We start from the raw sequence: 17,412 nt of genomic DNA, 5'->3' as shown, positions 1-17,412 counted from the left end.
ACACTAATAAGTACTAGCACCAGTATATCAACCAATTCCCTCTAGGGTCTTGTTTCCAGCACATAGTCTTCAACCCACTGATCAGAATTAGTAAAGTAGCAGAGAATTAAATGCCAGTGATTAGATTAGCATCAAAGCACGACGTCTTCAGACCATTAGCCTTCAACTGCACTTCCTTTTCCGCTGTTGACCATTTTGTACGACTCCGTGCACTTACAGTATGATGGATGTTCATTTGATAACGCAATTACAGACTTTCCCTTATTTACTTTGACTGGAAATGGATGTTATTAGCAGATATTTGATGACACTGCTCATGTTTGTGGCCTTAACTCGTCTTGCACATGGTTCGAGCACGTGTCCATGGTGGTGATCCTTCTCAACTGCGTCACTCTGGGGATGTTCCAGCCCTGTGAAGATGTCGCCTGCCTCTCCGAGTGGTGCAGAATACTACAGGTGAGTAATATGCTTAAGAACAATCATGCATTCAATTTATTCAGCGATTTTAGTGAAATTTTTTGTACAATTTCACAGCCCCTCAGACCATCACACCCATTTATTTCATGTGTTGCATTTGTATTTACGGTTTTGGTTTATTTGTCATATCGTTTTCTATTATGTTTTTTGTATTATGTAATGGTGCTTTTTGTAATTTTTCCGTGTTTACAGAATTACATTTTACTCATACCTTGCATTTAGATTTTATTTTATTGTCTCTTTATTAATAAAATTGTGTTGAACCGCACTGGGCACAAACAGGCAAAAGACCCCTCTAATCACCACCTTCACAAATACAAAGTACATACAAAAAACTTGACATTGAGAATGAAGTTTTGCAAGCACTTGGTATTAATTGTATTTGTTATAATTGAATTCCTGTTATTTGATTGAAGAAAAAAACATATAGCGATCCAGACAAACTAAACCTAGCGCACCTTTTGCAACATTTCTTCACATTTTAGTATCAAAGTGTGTTCCTCAACTTCCTCTCAGATCATTATTTTCAATACATAAAGGTCCACTCTAACTTTTTTGGTCATTAAAATGGTATTGCTTTGCCCTGAATGCCTCACAGTATAGTATAAACTGTCTACTTCCATACTTCCATTGATTCTATTACAGGTATTTTGATTGAGTTTATTACGTTTTATAACTTTTTGTGGAACATTCCAGCCATTTCGGAAACCTACACCTTACAAAAAATCCATACATTCAAGATCGTTTCATTAAATCTTGTGATGTCGAAGTTTTTGACCCCACAATCCACTTCGTGCTTCTCTTCTTTTCACCCTGGCTAACTTCATGCCCTCTTTCACTGCATCCATAAATCTCTTTAGTCTTCCTCTGGGCGTCCTGGCAGCTCACATCAACATCCCTCCACTGATCTTTACTTAACTTTTATCTCCAAAACATCTAACGCCGGCTGTCCTTATGACGTACTTCTTGGATCCCTTTAAGACGAAGAAAATATCAATATTATCTCGAGTCCTCTTTTTGAAAACGCCGTCAAAACGAAAGCGCAATTCATTTCTTCAAGTTCATTGTGTAATTGTATACATAGGGTGAGATCATGCACTGCTGTTGTGTCCTTGGGCAGGGCACTTTCCATCAATTGCCCATTGCCAGTTGAAAATCAGCTTTTTTATGTAATCGTTCATGAAATAACAACAGATTGGAAATAAACTAAATTTAAATAGTTCAGAAAGATTGATCACATTTTCTTTACAATCTGGATGAAAAGTAAAATGTCTTTTCAACTTTTTGAAACCTTTCGAACGTGAGGAGGAAATTGCCAGTTACAGACAATTTCATCCAATCAGGACATTAGGTGAGGACCATGTGAAAAAAACTGCCTTTGACAGTTTCTCTATCATAATTCAACAAGTGGGCGTGGCATGTCGTCCTGACTCAAGGTTCCAAATGATGCGCACCCTTTAAATGTTATAAATGACAGTATAGCAATTCAAATTAAACATTGGCTTGATGACCAATCTTTCCCACAGAACATCATTGTTCCCTTTAATTGAGTTTATTACGTTTTATAACTTTTTGTGGAACATTCCAGCCATTTCGGAAACCTACACCTTACAAAAAATCCATACATTCAAGATCGTTTCATTAAATCTTGTGATGTCGAAGTTTTTGACCCCACAATCCACTTCGTGCTTCTCTTCTTTTCACCCTGGCTAACTTCATGCCCTCTTTCACTGCAATATGACTGCTGTGGATGTGTAAATGCAGCTGTAATTCAAAGTGAATTTACTGTCTCATTTGTTCGAGTGCGTGCAGTGCTGTGTTGATTCTTGGAAACTGTGCGATGGGCTCATTATATGCAGATACATACTGTCTTTCCGCTATGCTCCAACTCCAGTTAATTGAAACACAGCCAAAACCTCACTAAGCCAGAGCTCTTCCCCACTGGGACCATACGCACTACCTTCCTCTCCGAACTCAGCTCTAATGGGCGACTTAACAAGGATCTGATCATTTGTTGGGACTAAAATGTCGAGGTGGTTTCATATGGAAAGACCTTCTGGAATGTTCGTGACTGGTATTATTTTCAGGAATATAATTGTTAACTATGATAAGTAAGTGGCAGATTTTCAGTTTATAATATAAACTTGAGTGGTTCAATATATTATAGAGTGTAGTTTTAACAATAGTTACAAAACAAACAGAAAAAACAACAAAATTGAAAATAAATATTATGTAGTATTGGATATCTTCATTAGGATATATTTATTTTTAGATCTGGTAGATTTTACATTTTTAATTTCCATAACCAATGGAATTTGGTTGAATTGAATCCAAATTGGATTTTTGGATTTTCAGAATATAGATTTTTGGATATTTTACGATGTGTTCTGTGTATGTTTCGAGGTGTTGGACGACTGCATCTTTGCGTTCTTTGCCGTGGAGATGGTCATCAAGATGGTCGCGCTGGGGATTTTCGGGCCCAACTGTTACCTTGGCGACAAGTGGAACCAGCTGGACTTTGTCATCGTCATGGCGGGGTGAGTGTCCGTAGAGGTTTTCAGTACATGTCTGCAATGTTGAATTTATTGTCTATGAGTTTCCATGATTATGGAGCAAACGTTGTTGTATTAGTTTTCTGCACAGCTCTAACTGTGTTCCTAAGTCAATTTCATTTGTCCTATTCATTTGTTTTTCTGTGAGCAGTAATCGAAGAAACAAGAGTGAACAGCGTCGGAGATGTTTACATAAACCTTGTCTAGTCAGTTACGTTAGGAACCTGTCACGCTCAACAAGGAACAAGATTGCCCCGTTTTCTATTGGTGAAAGTTTTACTGGCCCCACCACGACCACATTTTATGCATTCTTATTAGTGTTAAACCGACATGGACATTTTAGGCCGATACTGATGTTATTGGAAACGCTTGGGCCAATAATCCATATTTGGCTGATATTTTCTATACTTTGTTTGGTCATTTTGAACATTTGAAAATCCGATTTATATTATTTCTATTTCTCCAGTTTGTGTTTCTGTCGCTGTTACAGCAGCTCGTCCTCAGTCTCTCTTGTGTTTGATCACACACTTGTTTTTCTCCTTCTGTAAACCTCTCACACTAAAGTTATTTCAAGTAAATATGCTTAAACTGATCGCTTAGGAGGAAAACTAGTCAAATAATGTCTGAGGAAAACATTGTGCTTATATTTAATGATACATTTCGTCTAACACTTTTCTAGAGCTTCTAAAAATAAGCTCCAATTAAACTGGATTAACATTTACAGCCTGTTCTGTTAGAATATTGACCTTATTCCCTCCACTTTTCCCTCTTTTCCCACGTGATCACCACTTCCGTTTTAGTCACACTTCTGGACCAGTGGAAACTCCATTAGTTTACCGTAAATGGAGAAAGAGGAAAAGTTCTCGCTGCTATGTTATTAAGTAGATTGATTTGTGTAAAATATCCAATGTTCATCAATTGACTTATTGGTCCCTGAGCGATCTGAAAACAGTTATTAATCCGTGTAGAAGTTATTGTCTCTGGATGTTCACTAATACAACCAGAAGAGGGATTAGGTCTGGAATAAGGTGAATAGCAGCAGAAAGCCTCTGTCCTCGAGCTGTTGTTTTCTTCCTGTCTCTGAAGAGGACAGAATTTAACTCTTTCATTACCAACACGTAACATCACGGACTGATATCGGTGGTTTTGGAATGAAACCGATATCACTCAATGACTTGAATATTGGCCGATACCTATACTGGGCCGATATATTAGTGCGCCCCTAGTGTTTATACTTTTTTTTGTTTATCATAATCTATTATTAACAGATATTGACCACTAAAAACTATGTTACTGAGCCTGAATCAAGTTAAATTGATGTTAGATTGTGCAGGTGTTTTTTAGTATTGTTAAGCACACAAATATAGCTGCTTCAAAAAGTTCATAATTCAATCATTCTTTATTGAAACATAACATTTTCTCTAAAAAAAGCACAATTCCAAACATTACCCAGAAGCTTCGTGTGACTTCATTGTAAATACAGCTACACAAAGGGTGCAGTGGACCAAGATGCACGACACAGGATTCAATTTGGGCCTTTGGGTGCTACTCATTTTGTTTGCCCTTACAATGCCCTGCTCTTTTCTTTCCAAAATTAGACCTGTCCTTTCTCATTCCACGTTTGCACCCATGTAAGGTAAAAAAGATACCGCTGCATGTGTCTCACACTGCTGTTATCATTTCTGTTTAAAATATAGAAACGCTGGACGAAATATGTGGTTCAATGAGGCCCAACAGTCCTTCAACCTGTTCTAAACGTCCAAACAAAGTGACCACACATAAGGAATGATAGATTAGATCCTCAGATGTATAGACAATAATGTGTGTAGAGGCTAGAACAATTTTCAAACAATGAATAAAACTGTAATTTAAGTATCTAATACAAGTAAAATTAGATTATCAAATGTGTCGTCGGGCTAGAAAAAGAGCAACGATCAATTGCTGTTCAAAAACAGGGTTCAAACTAAGTGATATTGATGCACTTTTGTGTTTAAGCGTAATAATCATGACTAATTAACTTATTAATAAATAATTGTTATTTGTGGACTAAATGATACACTACTATACTATGTGAATATATACAGACTCTAAATGCGGGTGTCTGGGGGCCAAATGCGTCCATCAGACCAGTTTTTTGGGCTCGCAGGCTATACTAAGACCATTAAAACCTCCATAACAAACAGTTTGATGTGAGACAAACCTGATATTATGATTATGAAACTGAATTAAGGTGTAGTGGCACTTTCAATTGTCAGATAAATGCACATTTTTTGAACGACTCTCTTCATTGACAACCGGTTTGTGGCCCTCAGCTTCACCTGTTTCAATACTCGGCCCTCGATGGAAAAGGTCCGGACACCCGCGCTCTAAAACACATGCTAAAAAAACAAACAAAAAAACAGTGTCATTATAAAGTTAAATTGTCAAAAAACAGTCAACAATTTCTCATTTTTATCCATAATACACTTTAGTCATAAATATTCTCCATTTAAGCTTTGAGTCATAATATTCAAGCTTTATTTGTTTAAAAATTATTTGAAAAAGCCCAATGTACAATCGAAATAATATGATCGCAAAAAATAAATAACAATTGTTAGTTGCAGCCTTAACTTGAACCTCAATCAAATTATTCAGAAGCACATTTTAGAACATTATTATCCCATACATTGTACGATGCCATGAAAGGCCATATGTGATTATGTGGGCAGCCGTTATATTGTCCCCGGCTGGACTTAGTGTGCATCTGTCTATAATAATGTGAGTTTTAAGGGGCCCGCACAGCGTAGTAAAGCTCTGTCTCTGTCTTATGTGCGCAGGGTGATGGAGTATTCCTTGGACGGACATAACGCCAGTCTGTCTGCCATCAGGACGGTGCGGGTGCTCAGACCACTGCGCGCCATCAACAGAGTGCCAAGTAAGTGCATGTATTTATAGTTGTTGGATTTTTACGGCGATTTTCATTTGGTTGACAAACTCTTGAAGGGGATTGGATGGGGACTCAAGTTAGGATCGCAATGATAAAATTGTTAAATGAGGTGAAGTTTCCCTTTTCTAAACATGTCCGAAGCCGCGGCTGCCCTGGTGGACTGTAGAAAGTGTGGCCGCCAGTCTGTGCTCACACCACCACTAGTTCATCTAACCTTTATTTAACCAGGAAAGGTTTCAATGAGATAAACATGGACAGTATTTTTCAAGAACGTCCTGGCCAAGCACAGCCACACATCTTCCAAAGAACTTCCACTTCTTCCACTTCTTCAAAGTCATAAAAACAAATCCTGAGAGCCAAAGCTGTAGGCGCCAGCATCTTTCTGATCGCTGACTCACATTGATGCACAGAAAGGTGTGGGGGATGCAAGTGTGTGATGCACCATTGTTACTCATGCAGGGTGCTCGTGATGAACCAGTGAACAACAGCTGCTCTTCTGAGTGACTTAAAGGTGCACTGCAGGGAGTTCCAGCTGCTTATTTCTATTGAGTATTTGTGTTAAACTTACCTTTCACTAAGGAGAAAAGCAGGCGATGGTACAACTGACAGTATGTGGACCTCTGACTATGCTCTGGTGTATGCACATGGCAGCCAACCAGAAAGCTTACGGCTCTTGTTGAGTACGTGCTGCACGGTCTGCGTAGAGTTGACGGAGAAGCTTTCACCAGCCTTTAAAGAGTACACAGGGACAAAACCCGTACGGAGAAAAATATTCAGATTTATAAAACCCTTGTACACACTCCAGCAGGTCATTTCCTCCTCACGGATCACAGCTGGAGCACAAATCTGCACACATGATCCCGCCTCAGGCCACACCTCCTCCATTTCACCATGTAAGAACAATGCAAAGTGTGTGTTTACACACGAGGTGCGGACACGAGGGGCCGGGACCCGCTGCACACAAGGGGGACAAGACATTAACATGAATACAAAACACCCTCCTAATTCCCCTCACCAGCAGAAGTAATATTAAAGAAATCTAAATGCATTGTGCATTAAACACAAACGTCCTCAAACTCCTCTCTCCTCTCCTTCTGTCTCGTCTCTGAAAACTCCGTACAGAGTTTGCGGACACAACCGCACAATCCAACGTCAGTTTTTATAAATCCCAAACTTACGGTGGGAAATCACACATTACTTTTGGATCCCATTTTGTTAGTACGCATCATTTATAAATGAGACCCCAGGTCTGTGGAACACATGCAGTAAAAACACCTGTAATGATAGAAATGCAGGATACATTTATTAAACGCCATACTACATACAAACCAGGCATTCTCAGAGAGCACAGAGAAGCAGGTGTTCCCCTGAAACAAGGAGAACAAGTTATGGAGTGACTATGATCTTTTTCATGTTAAATTAGATTTTGTCACTAAACCAAAGTGTGGTAAATACATAAGATACTCAGGGATTTAGAAAGTGATGTTGGAAAACAAACTCAATCCTCTTCTTTACAGCTCAACAGTGAGTAAATGTCAAACTCAGATTTATTCTGGCTTTTGGGTGAACTCTAGCCATCTGCTAAATAGTTCCACACTATTAAGTTCCCTATGAAAGCAGCACAAGAGATTTCATTTTCATGTGAACATCTGTCATGGTTTTAAAGGGACCTGTCCTCACTGTTGCATCTGTAAACATCAGAACCTCATAGTCTGGCTTTTCATGTCTCTAAATTGACTAATGGCAGTGCTGGATATGTGTCCAGCACGGATCGTGCAGGTGCTGAGCGAACACTTGCTGATAGTTTGTCATTCCACTAAAAGCCCTGCGACAGAGGTGGCTATGAATCTGCTGCTAAACACAATCACCAGACAATAGTGTCATAACAGAGCATAATATGATTAACTAGAATACATTTGGCCGGCTGCCAGCCTGGATGCTCTGCCAGAGTTCGTATACATTCACTTTAAGCTATAATTCGTTGTAGATGATTTTGTTGATGATTTTTATTTTTTAATCTTATTGTGTTTTTATTGTTTATGGGCAGGGGATTTCTCATGTTTAGGCACTGTTTTCCTGATTCCATGGAAATAGAAAGTTAAATCTATGCTTCAAAACATTATTTCATGCAGCTAGATACATTTAATGCAAAACTGTAGCATATTATGGCCAAAGGAACAACAGTTCTATGGTAATATAAGTAAGAGTCAGGTTTGTGGAGATGCAAGCCCACTCATACTAAGGACGCATGTTTTCTACGTTTGCAATAAAAACACCCAAAAAACATGCGTCTATTTTTTGGCTAAACGTCAAATCATTACTCCTTATAAATACTCAATATATTAACAAAAAAAATATCTGCACTTAAATGTGTATAAGTTGCCATCATTTTATTAAAAAAAAAATTCACTGTGACATCAATAATATTGAATGTCGATTATATATATTTAAATTTTTCTTATTCATTTATTTTTTCATAGGTGTTTTTTTCCCGACATTAGACGCACATTTTATAATTCCTTTATTTTTCTACAGATGCATGTGGATACTTCCAGTCCAGCCTACTCGACAGAACTCATTTTATGTCACACAGCTTTCACAGATATTTCCCCCGTGAGAGATACATGTTTACACAAGGCAACGCGTGTTAGACTTCATGATATTTTTTTGCTCGGGTGCTCCAGACATGGCAGCATAGAGTCCAAACATAGTCATAAAGCATAGCACGTTCTGTCTCTGTCGGGTATCTCCACAACTACCTCTCTGCACTGGCACGCCGCTGTGCGCTGGACTAGCTCAGGGGCCGGACAAACTGACAGCAGTGCATTCTGGTATAGCTTTCACCGGCCGCGCGTGTTACAAAGGCACACTTACAGGTTAGACGTGTAGCCGCACATGCAAACCCATCCAAAAACTCATGTGTTTTGTGATGTCGCCTAGAAACGTTGGAGAGACGTGCCCATTTGGTAATGTGCGCCAAAGAGCTTACTCCCATAGTCAGATGAGTATGTGTGCTGCCCCAGGCTCCATGTGCAGCCTCAGAAAATGTGTATGTCCTCCCTTCTCTCGTCCCCATTTCACTCTCAGCGGTCCTGTCTAATAAAGCAACAAATAAAACATGAAAAAATTAAATAAAGGTGGATTATGTAACATTTCTGATGCTTGTCTGTTACTGGTTTGCCTTGAAGGTTTCGCGGTACGGCAGTAAGCTTATCTATCATGCGTTTATTGCTAAAAATACCTTGAAAAACTGCTCTAAATTCAAGACACATACGGCTAAGCATGCAAGCTTCTGTCCGTCATGTGTGAGATGTGCACTCGCCACTGGGGGCAGTAGTGAACGCAGCGCCACAGCGGAAACGTCGTGTGAAAAAGTGATTCGAACAAACTTATAAACACTTCTTTCACCTGTTTCCTTGGCTCTTTTCCAAATTGATGATCTGAAAACGGAAGTGCCTCCATGTTTGTTTCCATGTTTTCTTCTGCTTTGGCCAATACTCTAACTGTTATTTAGCATCCCCTGGTCACTAACGGTCAGTATAAATACAGGGAGGGTAACTACGCAAAAATGGAGCATAAATAAGCTTTTACTGTGTGGTTGCCTGCTGATTCGAGTTGTAACTTGGGCTAGTGGCGACACCTGGCATATGGGAGGAGAATGTTACACAAGATGGCATATGGCATTATGTCTCCATAGGCATGGCATGTGTCATATTGTGCAACAGTCACTCCCCATCAGAAAAGTTACAAGGCTAATTTGACTCCCAGCAAATATCATTTTACATAGAAGTATATTTGTCGTAACTTTTCAGATTTATGTCTTCCTCTTTGTACACTCTGTGATGGAATTATCTTCGTTAGAGCTAACTGTTGACAAGTACATGTCAGCGCTAAGCAAATAAACATTGTTGTGTTCATGTCTAGTCCAAAAAATGATCTTCTAGCAGTTTGTATCTGTACTTACGCCCCTGTAATGTAATAGTAATTCAATACATGTGATTAGAAGTGTAATTATGGTATGGTATGGCTATCTGACTTTACCATACTTTTATGGTTGTTTATTTCACCAAATGGTATTTCAGTGCAATGGCATAATGTCCGAAACGGAGACTAAGAAACGGATTGCTTATAAATGTAAACAGTGTAATATTATTACACTGTTTACATTTATAAGCAATCCGTTTCTGTTTAATGATAGTTTTAGCTTTTGCTGTATAAATACTTTTAATTCTATATATATTTAAAGGGACACTGCGTAACATTTCACACCTGTTTGTCTCCGTGAAGATTTTCATTTTCCAGGAGTGTATTCATCTAGTATCTAGTAACTCAAAAATACTTGCAGGCTTAAGTTGAGTGGGCTTGCCTCTCCGCAGATCCGACCTGTTACTCCGCCCAGTGGTTACAATTCACCTTATTAGAGACATAGAGAAGTTACACTGTGCAACTTTAAGTATTGTTAGTCCAGGCTTGAAAAGAAAATGTCCATATTTTGTTTATTTGCCTTTTTTTGTCCGTGGTTAACATAACCAACTATATTCCTCATTTGATTTTTATTAATAACAATGTAATTAAACAATCAAAATGCTGTAAACACATTTAGCAGGCAACTGAAGTCATTGAATCCAGAGACAATATTCGACTCATCTAATACAAAATCATTACCTCCGCCAGTGGATGTTTGTGCGGCGATAAAGATGACGTGATGGCACTTTGGGGAATTCTCAGTGCCAACTCTAACCACAACTGACAGGTGCAGAGCGACGGCGAACACTGAGACGCGACCACATGCAAGGGGGACGCCGAGTGTTCAATTCCCCAGGGGGCGCGTCACGTCGGCTGTCTTCATCAGGACTGTACTGACAGTTGTGTGAACGCAATCAATAGAGCTTATCATTGGAGCCGTGACAAGACGTGTGGAGAGTAGACAGAAAGTGTACTCAGGTAAGAGTACAGTCACTTTAAAGTATTTCTACAGTTGGAGTAGCGATTTGGATTATAGTAGGAGTAATACAGGGATTGGTGTGTGCATTTTGATTGCGAGTGACTGAGTGATTCCCCAACACACGTGCTATTAGTATCTTTTAAATTAATTATGAGGTCAATGCAGCATTTAATTGCTCATAAAACCTGTGTAATATTAAGGAATTAATCATGTAAACATTGTGAAACCGTCTTAACATACTCTAGCTAAATTAAATGTATTTCAAATTAAGGCTGCTACTGACAGATAACATTTTTAACTGTTTCCAGCTTCTTTTTAAACCATAAAAACAAGCTAACGACTTGCATGATTGACTCAAATTCAGCAAATTACTCAAATTGGGGACTGACACCAGGTAAGTGATTGAAAATAGCATCTGATTTATAATTACTGCAATCGGACAGACAGAACATTATATCAAAAGAAAAGACAAAATGATCTCATCAGAAAACATGTCACAATTTTTGCTACATAAAAAGCAAAAGTTTTGATTATTTAAAGTTGCCAACATGCATTTCCCCCCCACTGTGTTCACACTTGCACACCACATCACAATCAGGACTAAACTGTGACTGAACCTGGACCAGACCTAAACGTCCTAACTCACAGTGGAAAGGGTAACCACAACACTCAAAATAATACTACGTCAAATAGTTATAAATAGTTATCAAGTACGTTTTTGTTCTGGAGCTCAGCCCACTTCAAGGTTCTGCTGCTCCCATTCATTTCTCCAACAGACATAGAAATATGTATAAACACGTTTTAAATCTCAGAGCAAGATATGTGGGAACCAAACACCACGAGACCTATAATTTATTCCAAATCTATTTTAGTAAGTTGCCTAATTTATACCTAATAATATTGGAAACTATATGCTCTGCTTATGTATCTAGGGCATCTACTAATATAGGGTTTAAGAAAGATATTTACTTAAATAATATACCCGCAACTATGTCAGAGTGCTCAGTATTCACAAGGAAATGCAGACTGTTGGAGAGACTGTGGCACCAAGAAGTAAACCCCTATCACATGTTTTGTCCTGTTCAAACATTTTGGACTGAAGTTCACAATGCACTGTAGACTGTTTTTTGACGATCCTCTTAATTTTAGAACTGTGTATTTGGGCTTCAAAACTCCTGCCATGGACACAATGAATGGATACCTTCGGGACACACTATAGGCAGCAGGAAAAATGCCATCACAAAGAAATGAATGACACAAACATCACCAACGATGGTAACAGACATTAGACACATGGAAAAAATGATATTCAGTCTTACTTTGGAACCACATCTGGACCAATTGGGACTGTTATTTTAATTTAGCTGTGCCATGATTATGTTTATTTGGTTGTTTAGTTGACTTCTATTTGTACTATTTAAGAAAGAAAAAAATCAAACACTCTGGTTCTGTTTGTTTTGTGTTTTATGTTTAATCATTTTAAATTGAAAAAATACAAATAAATGTGGAATAATAGTGGAAAATGACTGATCCTTATGTATATAGGGCAGGGGTGTCAAACATCCGGCCCGCCAAACGTTTTAATCCGGCCCGCCGAACATTTTGAATTAATATTAAAAAAAATAAAAACTTTTTTTTTTTCGTTCATAGAACCGTAGTTACATCCGTAACCGTTGTTAGCGCTAAAACTACACGTCCCACACGTCCCCGCTGGTGGCCGCCCCTCCCCGCGCGGCTCTTCACTGCCCTGTGTACTGCAGAGGGAAAAGTGCTGAGGGAAGTAAGACGCGCGTTTGTGCACTTTACAGCACTTACACACCTCAGAGCAGAGGTCTGAGCGAGGACAGAGACGTGTGGCTTTATGAAACACGTGGAAGAAAGAAAGGAGACTGTTTTGTGGATGTTAGAGCTGTGCTAAAAGTGGAGCTAATGTGGAGCTAACAACAAGAAAACTAACTTCTGTGATGTTGCTCTGTGAGGAAAACATCCTCTACAAACCTGGACAGATCAGGAGCCACAGGTAAAAACACAGGTCAGAGTGTAATAAAGTATGAACATGACTGTGTCCACACTAATGTGACTGAACACAAACACAATGACCTCATTTGAGTCACTACATGAATCATTTGTCACTAAGATCAGCTTAAACTATGAAAATAGCGAGTTCATATTGAGTTTGAGCAGAAACACGTCTGTGATATGAACATTTCATGTCATAAATCACATAAAAAGTCCATGTTCCTGTTCCTGCTGCTGCATGAATATGGACTCAGTCTTTCACCTGCTGCACATTTGTGCCAAAGTCTCCACAACTATTACTAGGCTGTAAAAAAGCTATTTATTTCTTACTTTTTTTTAATTGTTTTATGTTTTACGTTATGTTCGGCCCGCGACCCAGCATGAGCGTCGAAATTCGGCTCGCAGCCCAAAATGAGTTTAACACCCCTGATATAGGGCATCTACTAATATACTGTAGTGTTTAAGAAAGATATTTACTGAAAACCTACTTGAGCATGAAAGATATTTAAAATAGAAATTATTACACAGAGATTGAGGAAATGGACAAAATGGACAACGTACACATCACCAACGACAAACATTTTTAACCAACTGTCAGGCCCATATCATATATTGTTGTAATAATACATCCGATCTTTTTTGTATTTGTGAAAAAATAGTTGGGGGGAAAAAATGAAAACAAATGCATTAAGAGCATTAGTTACCTCCTTTGTTGTGCCTTTATTGAATTTGTGGAAAAGTCAATGGGGAAATGAACGGCCGACCTCTGCAGACTTCGACTGTTGCCGATTGTGTAGTTGTAATATATATATTGTGTGTGTGTTTTGTGCAGGTATGCGGATCCTGGTGACTCTGCTGCTGGACACTCTGCCCATGTTGGGGAACGTGCTCCTCCTGTGCTTCTTTGTCTTTTTCATTTTTGGGATCGTGGGGGTGCAGCTGTGGGCGGGGCTACTGAGGAACCGCTGCTTCATGGACGAGGGCTTTCGGAAGTAAGACTATTATCATTACTATTTAATGTTATATTTGTCTTAATACCATTTACTAACCCTTTCCAAAATGTATTATTATTATTATGGCTACATTTACAAGAAAAGTGATCAAATTGTCAATCAAATGTATATAAATGTACTATATATTTAAAGTGTAGCCTTCAGATGATTCTCCTCACTTTTGCAAGATCTATGTTGCCCAAAACTATATATACTATACTACTATATATATATATATACCGTATATACATGCCTGAAATCAAAAGTCAACATTTCAGATGCATTGGTACCTATGTAATCCAATGATACTTTATAGATCTATCATTTTATAATACATTTCAGATGATTTTTGTCAATAAAATGAAATGTTGAGCCAAGAAATCTCTGTTAAGTGCTAGCTATTTAGACATTTGCAACCATAGTATGAAAAAAAATTATACAATTTCAGAGCAAAACCCATCCTTCTTTGAAATACTCTAATCTGCAAAACACTAAACACAAAAGGTGAACAGATATTCTTACCTCATTCCCCAAAGGACGAGTACAAGAAACGCCATGGAAACAAATCAGGCTACACTGTTGGAAGATTTTGCACAGTAGAAACCAACGATTTTAATCAGATCTCAGCTTTTACCTTCCAATGCCTGGTTATTTGACAAAATGAGTCCCGAGATTGGCGTCTTGAATAAAAATAGACTGCGTTTTAAACAGCTCTTTTAAATGAACAGATCCCAAAGATGTGGCCCACACGAAAAAGCCCGAAACTCCCATCGATAGGGCAATTGTGTATTTCTAAATTGTCTTTCCGAGTTTCATCTTTAAAAGGCAACACCGTGTGCACTACACCTCGTCCCGTACACGTAATCGCATGTCATTCTCGCCCAGACAGATCGTATCTCTCCTGATGATGAAAAACCAACTCTTATCTGATCGCCGCTCTTCTCCTTATGACAGACAGAGGGCTTGAAATGAAGCGCTTTTAGTCCGTCACAAAAGCTCGTTCAGTGTACGCCAACTTCGGTTCTTGCTCAGACATAATGGAACAACCCGCGCTGAGCTAATATAGCAGCAGCTGCGCGTCAGACTCGAGGAGATAAAGCTTGTATTTCTTAAGTGACGGCGCGACCTTCAAAGCCGAGTCTGAGTGCAATATAACATGCGCCGGCTCAACATACGTGTTTGAGGACAGACAGATGTGCAACGTGTTGAGGTCAGAGAAGACAAAATGCTCCAACCGTTTCCGAACAGAATTGGGCAATTGAGTACAAGAATACTGTTACTTATCCATATAATATATAATTAATCTGTGTAGGTGTTGAAAGAAATGTTCTGGAATGAAGTTGTTGAGGAAAATTGTCGAAATATGCCAGGATTCAGTTTACTCTCATGTGTTTTCTGCATGAAACTATTCAGAAGGAAACATACAAATGAGCATTGACGTTTTGACAGATGATATGGTTGTGTTTTTACTGGGGAAGTTCACTGTGAGTGTCGTAGCTGTGAATTTGTGTCGATGTAATCTCTTATTCGTTCAGGAGTGTTCTTTTGTAAGTAATGTTTCAAAGGTGGAATAGGTTTTAGGTCCAAGACGTTTCCTCTTTCGGGGTTTGTCAATTCCGAAGAAGAAACTGGTCTTGAGAGCGGATACGGAGCGGGATTTAGGACTGAAACGAACTGAAATCAATATGTTTACTGCGATAGAGTAGACTAGAAGGTAAGTTTGGAAGCTTGGGTGCTAGCTTGGGTCTTTTAACAGTTAACTTTTAATATCCATCATATAGAAATGTAACACAATATGGCAAAATTCATATTATGGTCTTCTCAGTTGTTGTGTACCTGAGATCAGTCTGCATACAAGAAATAATATTAATAAATAAACAGTCAATCTCAATCTTTTCCAAGACCAAGTAAAATCTAAGAAAATATTGGACCATCTAGGTACCACCAGATCTAAACCAGGTCTACAGTTGCACTATTTCAGGTCTTTAAAGAGCTAAACCAGGTCTAAAAAGATGCTACATGGTGATTTAAGGGTCTGATCACACTATCATAACACCACATTAAAAGTGAGACTAAACTAGGACCAAACATGGACAAGGCAAAGGCTAAACCAGGACTAAGACAGGACCAAATCCAGTTTACATCAGTATTAAACTGGGCTCAGACCATAAACTGTGAACGCACTCAAATTAGATCTAATTCTAACCAAGACCTAACCCATACAATTAACTCAAAATTAAACAAATACCTACTAGATGTGTAGAAGAGGCTAAAAAAGAGCTCTCAAATTATGATAAATTAGTTCACAGTCCTTTTAATGTTATGTGCGAAGACATTTACAGGTCCTCTAAATGAGATATACATTTTTGTCAATATCGCCCACCCCTGATTGTGAATTTAAGATGCTTTCCAAGTACTACAGTAGCATTTAGTGTACTTCGCTTTTGTCCTTCAGTACGTACAACCTGTCCGTCAGTCCCTTCGCCAGTCCCTACTACATGGACGAGGAAGGAGAGGACAACCCGTTCATCTGCTCTGCTCCTCGTGAGAACGGCATGCTCCGGTGTACCGCTGTGCCGGCGACCGAGGAGGGGGGGGTGGAATGCTCGCTGCCCGTCTCGTCCATGGGCTTGGTCAATGCTAACAATTGTGTCAACTGGAACCAGTACTACAACGTGTGCCGCCCCGGGGAGCTGAACCCGCACAAGGGAGCGGTCAACTTCGACAACATTGGCTACGCCTGGATAGCCATATTCCAGGTAAGTGCCACGGCCAATGTAATGTCAGTTTTAGACCATTTTAGCCAATTTAAGAGAGAATATGAATATATATGTTAGTGCCTTGCTTGAATTCAGGATATTGCTCTTTTGTTTTCAGTAGTTTTAACCAGTAGTAACTTTGACTAAAAACATGGCGTCCTGATCAAATAGTTGACTAAAAAGGGGGCGTGACAAAAGCTTCTAACATATCTGAATGTATCTGAACCCAACTGCACTCTTAAGACCATAACTGCACGGGAGTTCATGCCAAAATCACCATTTATACAGAAATGTATAAAAGGCAGATTAAACTCACTCCATGTATTCTCCTTTTTGCTGTTGTATATATATACATACATACATACATACATACATACATACATACATATATGAACTGTGAGGGACTGTAGCGCATTGAAATTAATCAAAATTATGATTGTCATATCATTTATTACTCTATTAAATTACAAAATGCTTTAGAAAATACAGTTATGATGAAATGTTTGCTCATTCTGCACCTCAAAACCAAAGCTAATTTTAAAATCAACAAAACATTGTAAATTAGGTGTGTCATTTTGACTGTAAGCCAATGAAAGTATTTGTTTGAAATAATCATGATTTCCATTATGATGATGATGGTTTTTTTGTCCATAATCGAGCAGCTATTTTGAGTAGACATTCATATTTTGCACTTGATAATGGATGGAGACTGGAGAGTACCTGGCCTCTCCCTTAAAGGTGC

At 38.7% G+C, this 17,412-nt stretch overlaps 1 protein-coding gene across 1 annotated transcript in view; it reads left to right on the top strand.

Annotated features, from left to right (window-relative positions):
• The window catches only part of cacna1ha (calcium channel, voltage-dependent, T type, alpha 1H subunit a), a 181,412-nt gene that overhangs the window by 87,468 nt on the left and 76,532 nt on the right, over positions 1–17,412 (top strand). The window contains exons 3-7 of the mRNA XM_072442502.1: positions 347–456; positions 2,881–3,014; positions 5,846–5,943; positions 13,752–13,911; positions 16,367–16,670. Coding sequence (XP_072298603.1) covers positions 347–456; positions 2,881–3,014; positions 5,846–5,943; positions 13,752–13,911; positions 16,367–16,670 — 806 coding nt within the window. The remainder of the gene's footprint in view (positions 1–346; positions 457–2,880; positions 3,015–5,845; positions 5,944–13,751; positions 13,912–16,366; positions 16,671–17,412) is intronic.

The sequence above is a fragment of the Eucyclogobius newberryi genome, unplaced genomic scaffold (assembly GCF_026437365.1).
Source record: "Eucyclogobius newberryi isolate DKJ021-1_F unplaced genomic scaffold, fEucNew1.0.hap1 SCAF_13, whole genome shotgun sequence".
Lineage (NCBI taxonomy): Eukaryota > Metazoa > Chordata > Actinopteri > Gobiiformes > Gobiidae > Eucyclogobius > Eucyclogobius newberryi.
Note: the sequence above shows the minus strand (reverse complement) of the source record. Positions and strands in the feature narration are given on the sequence as shown.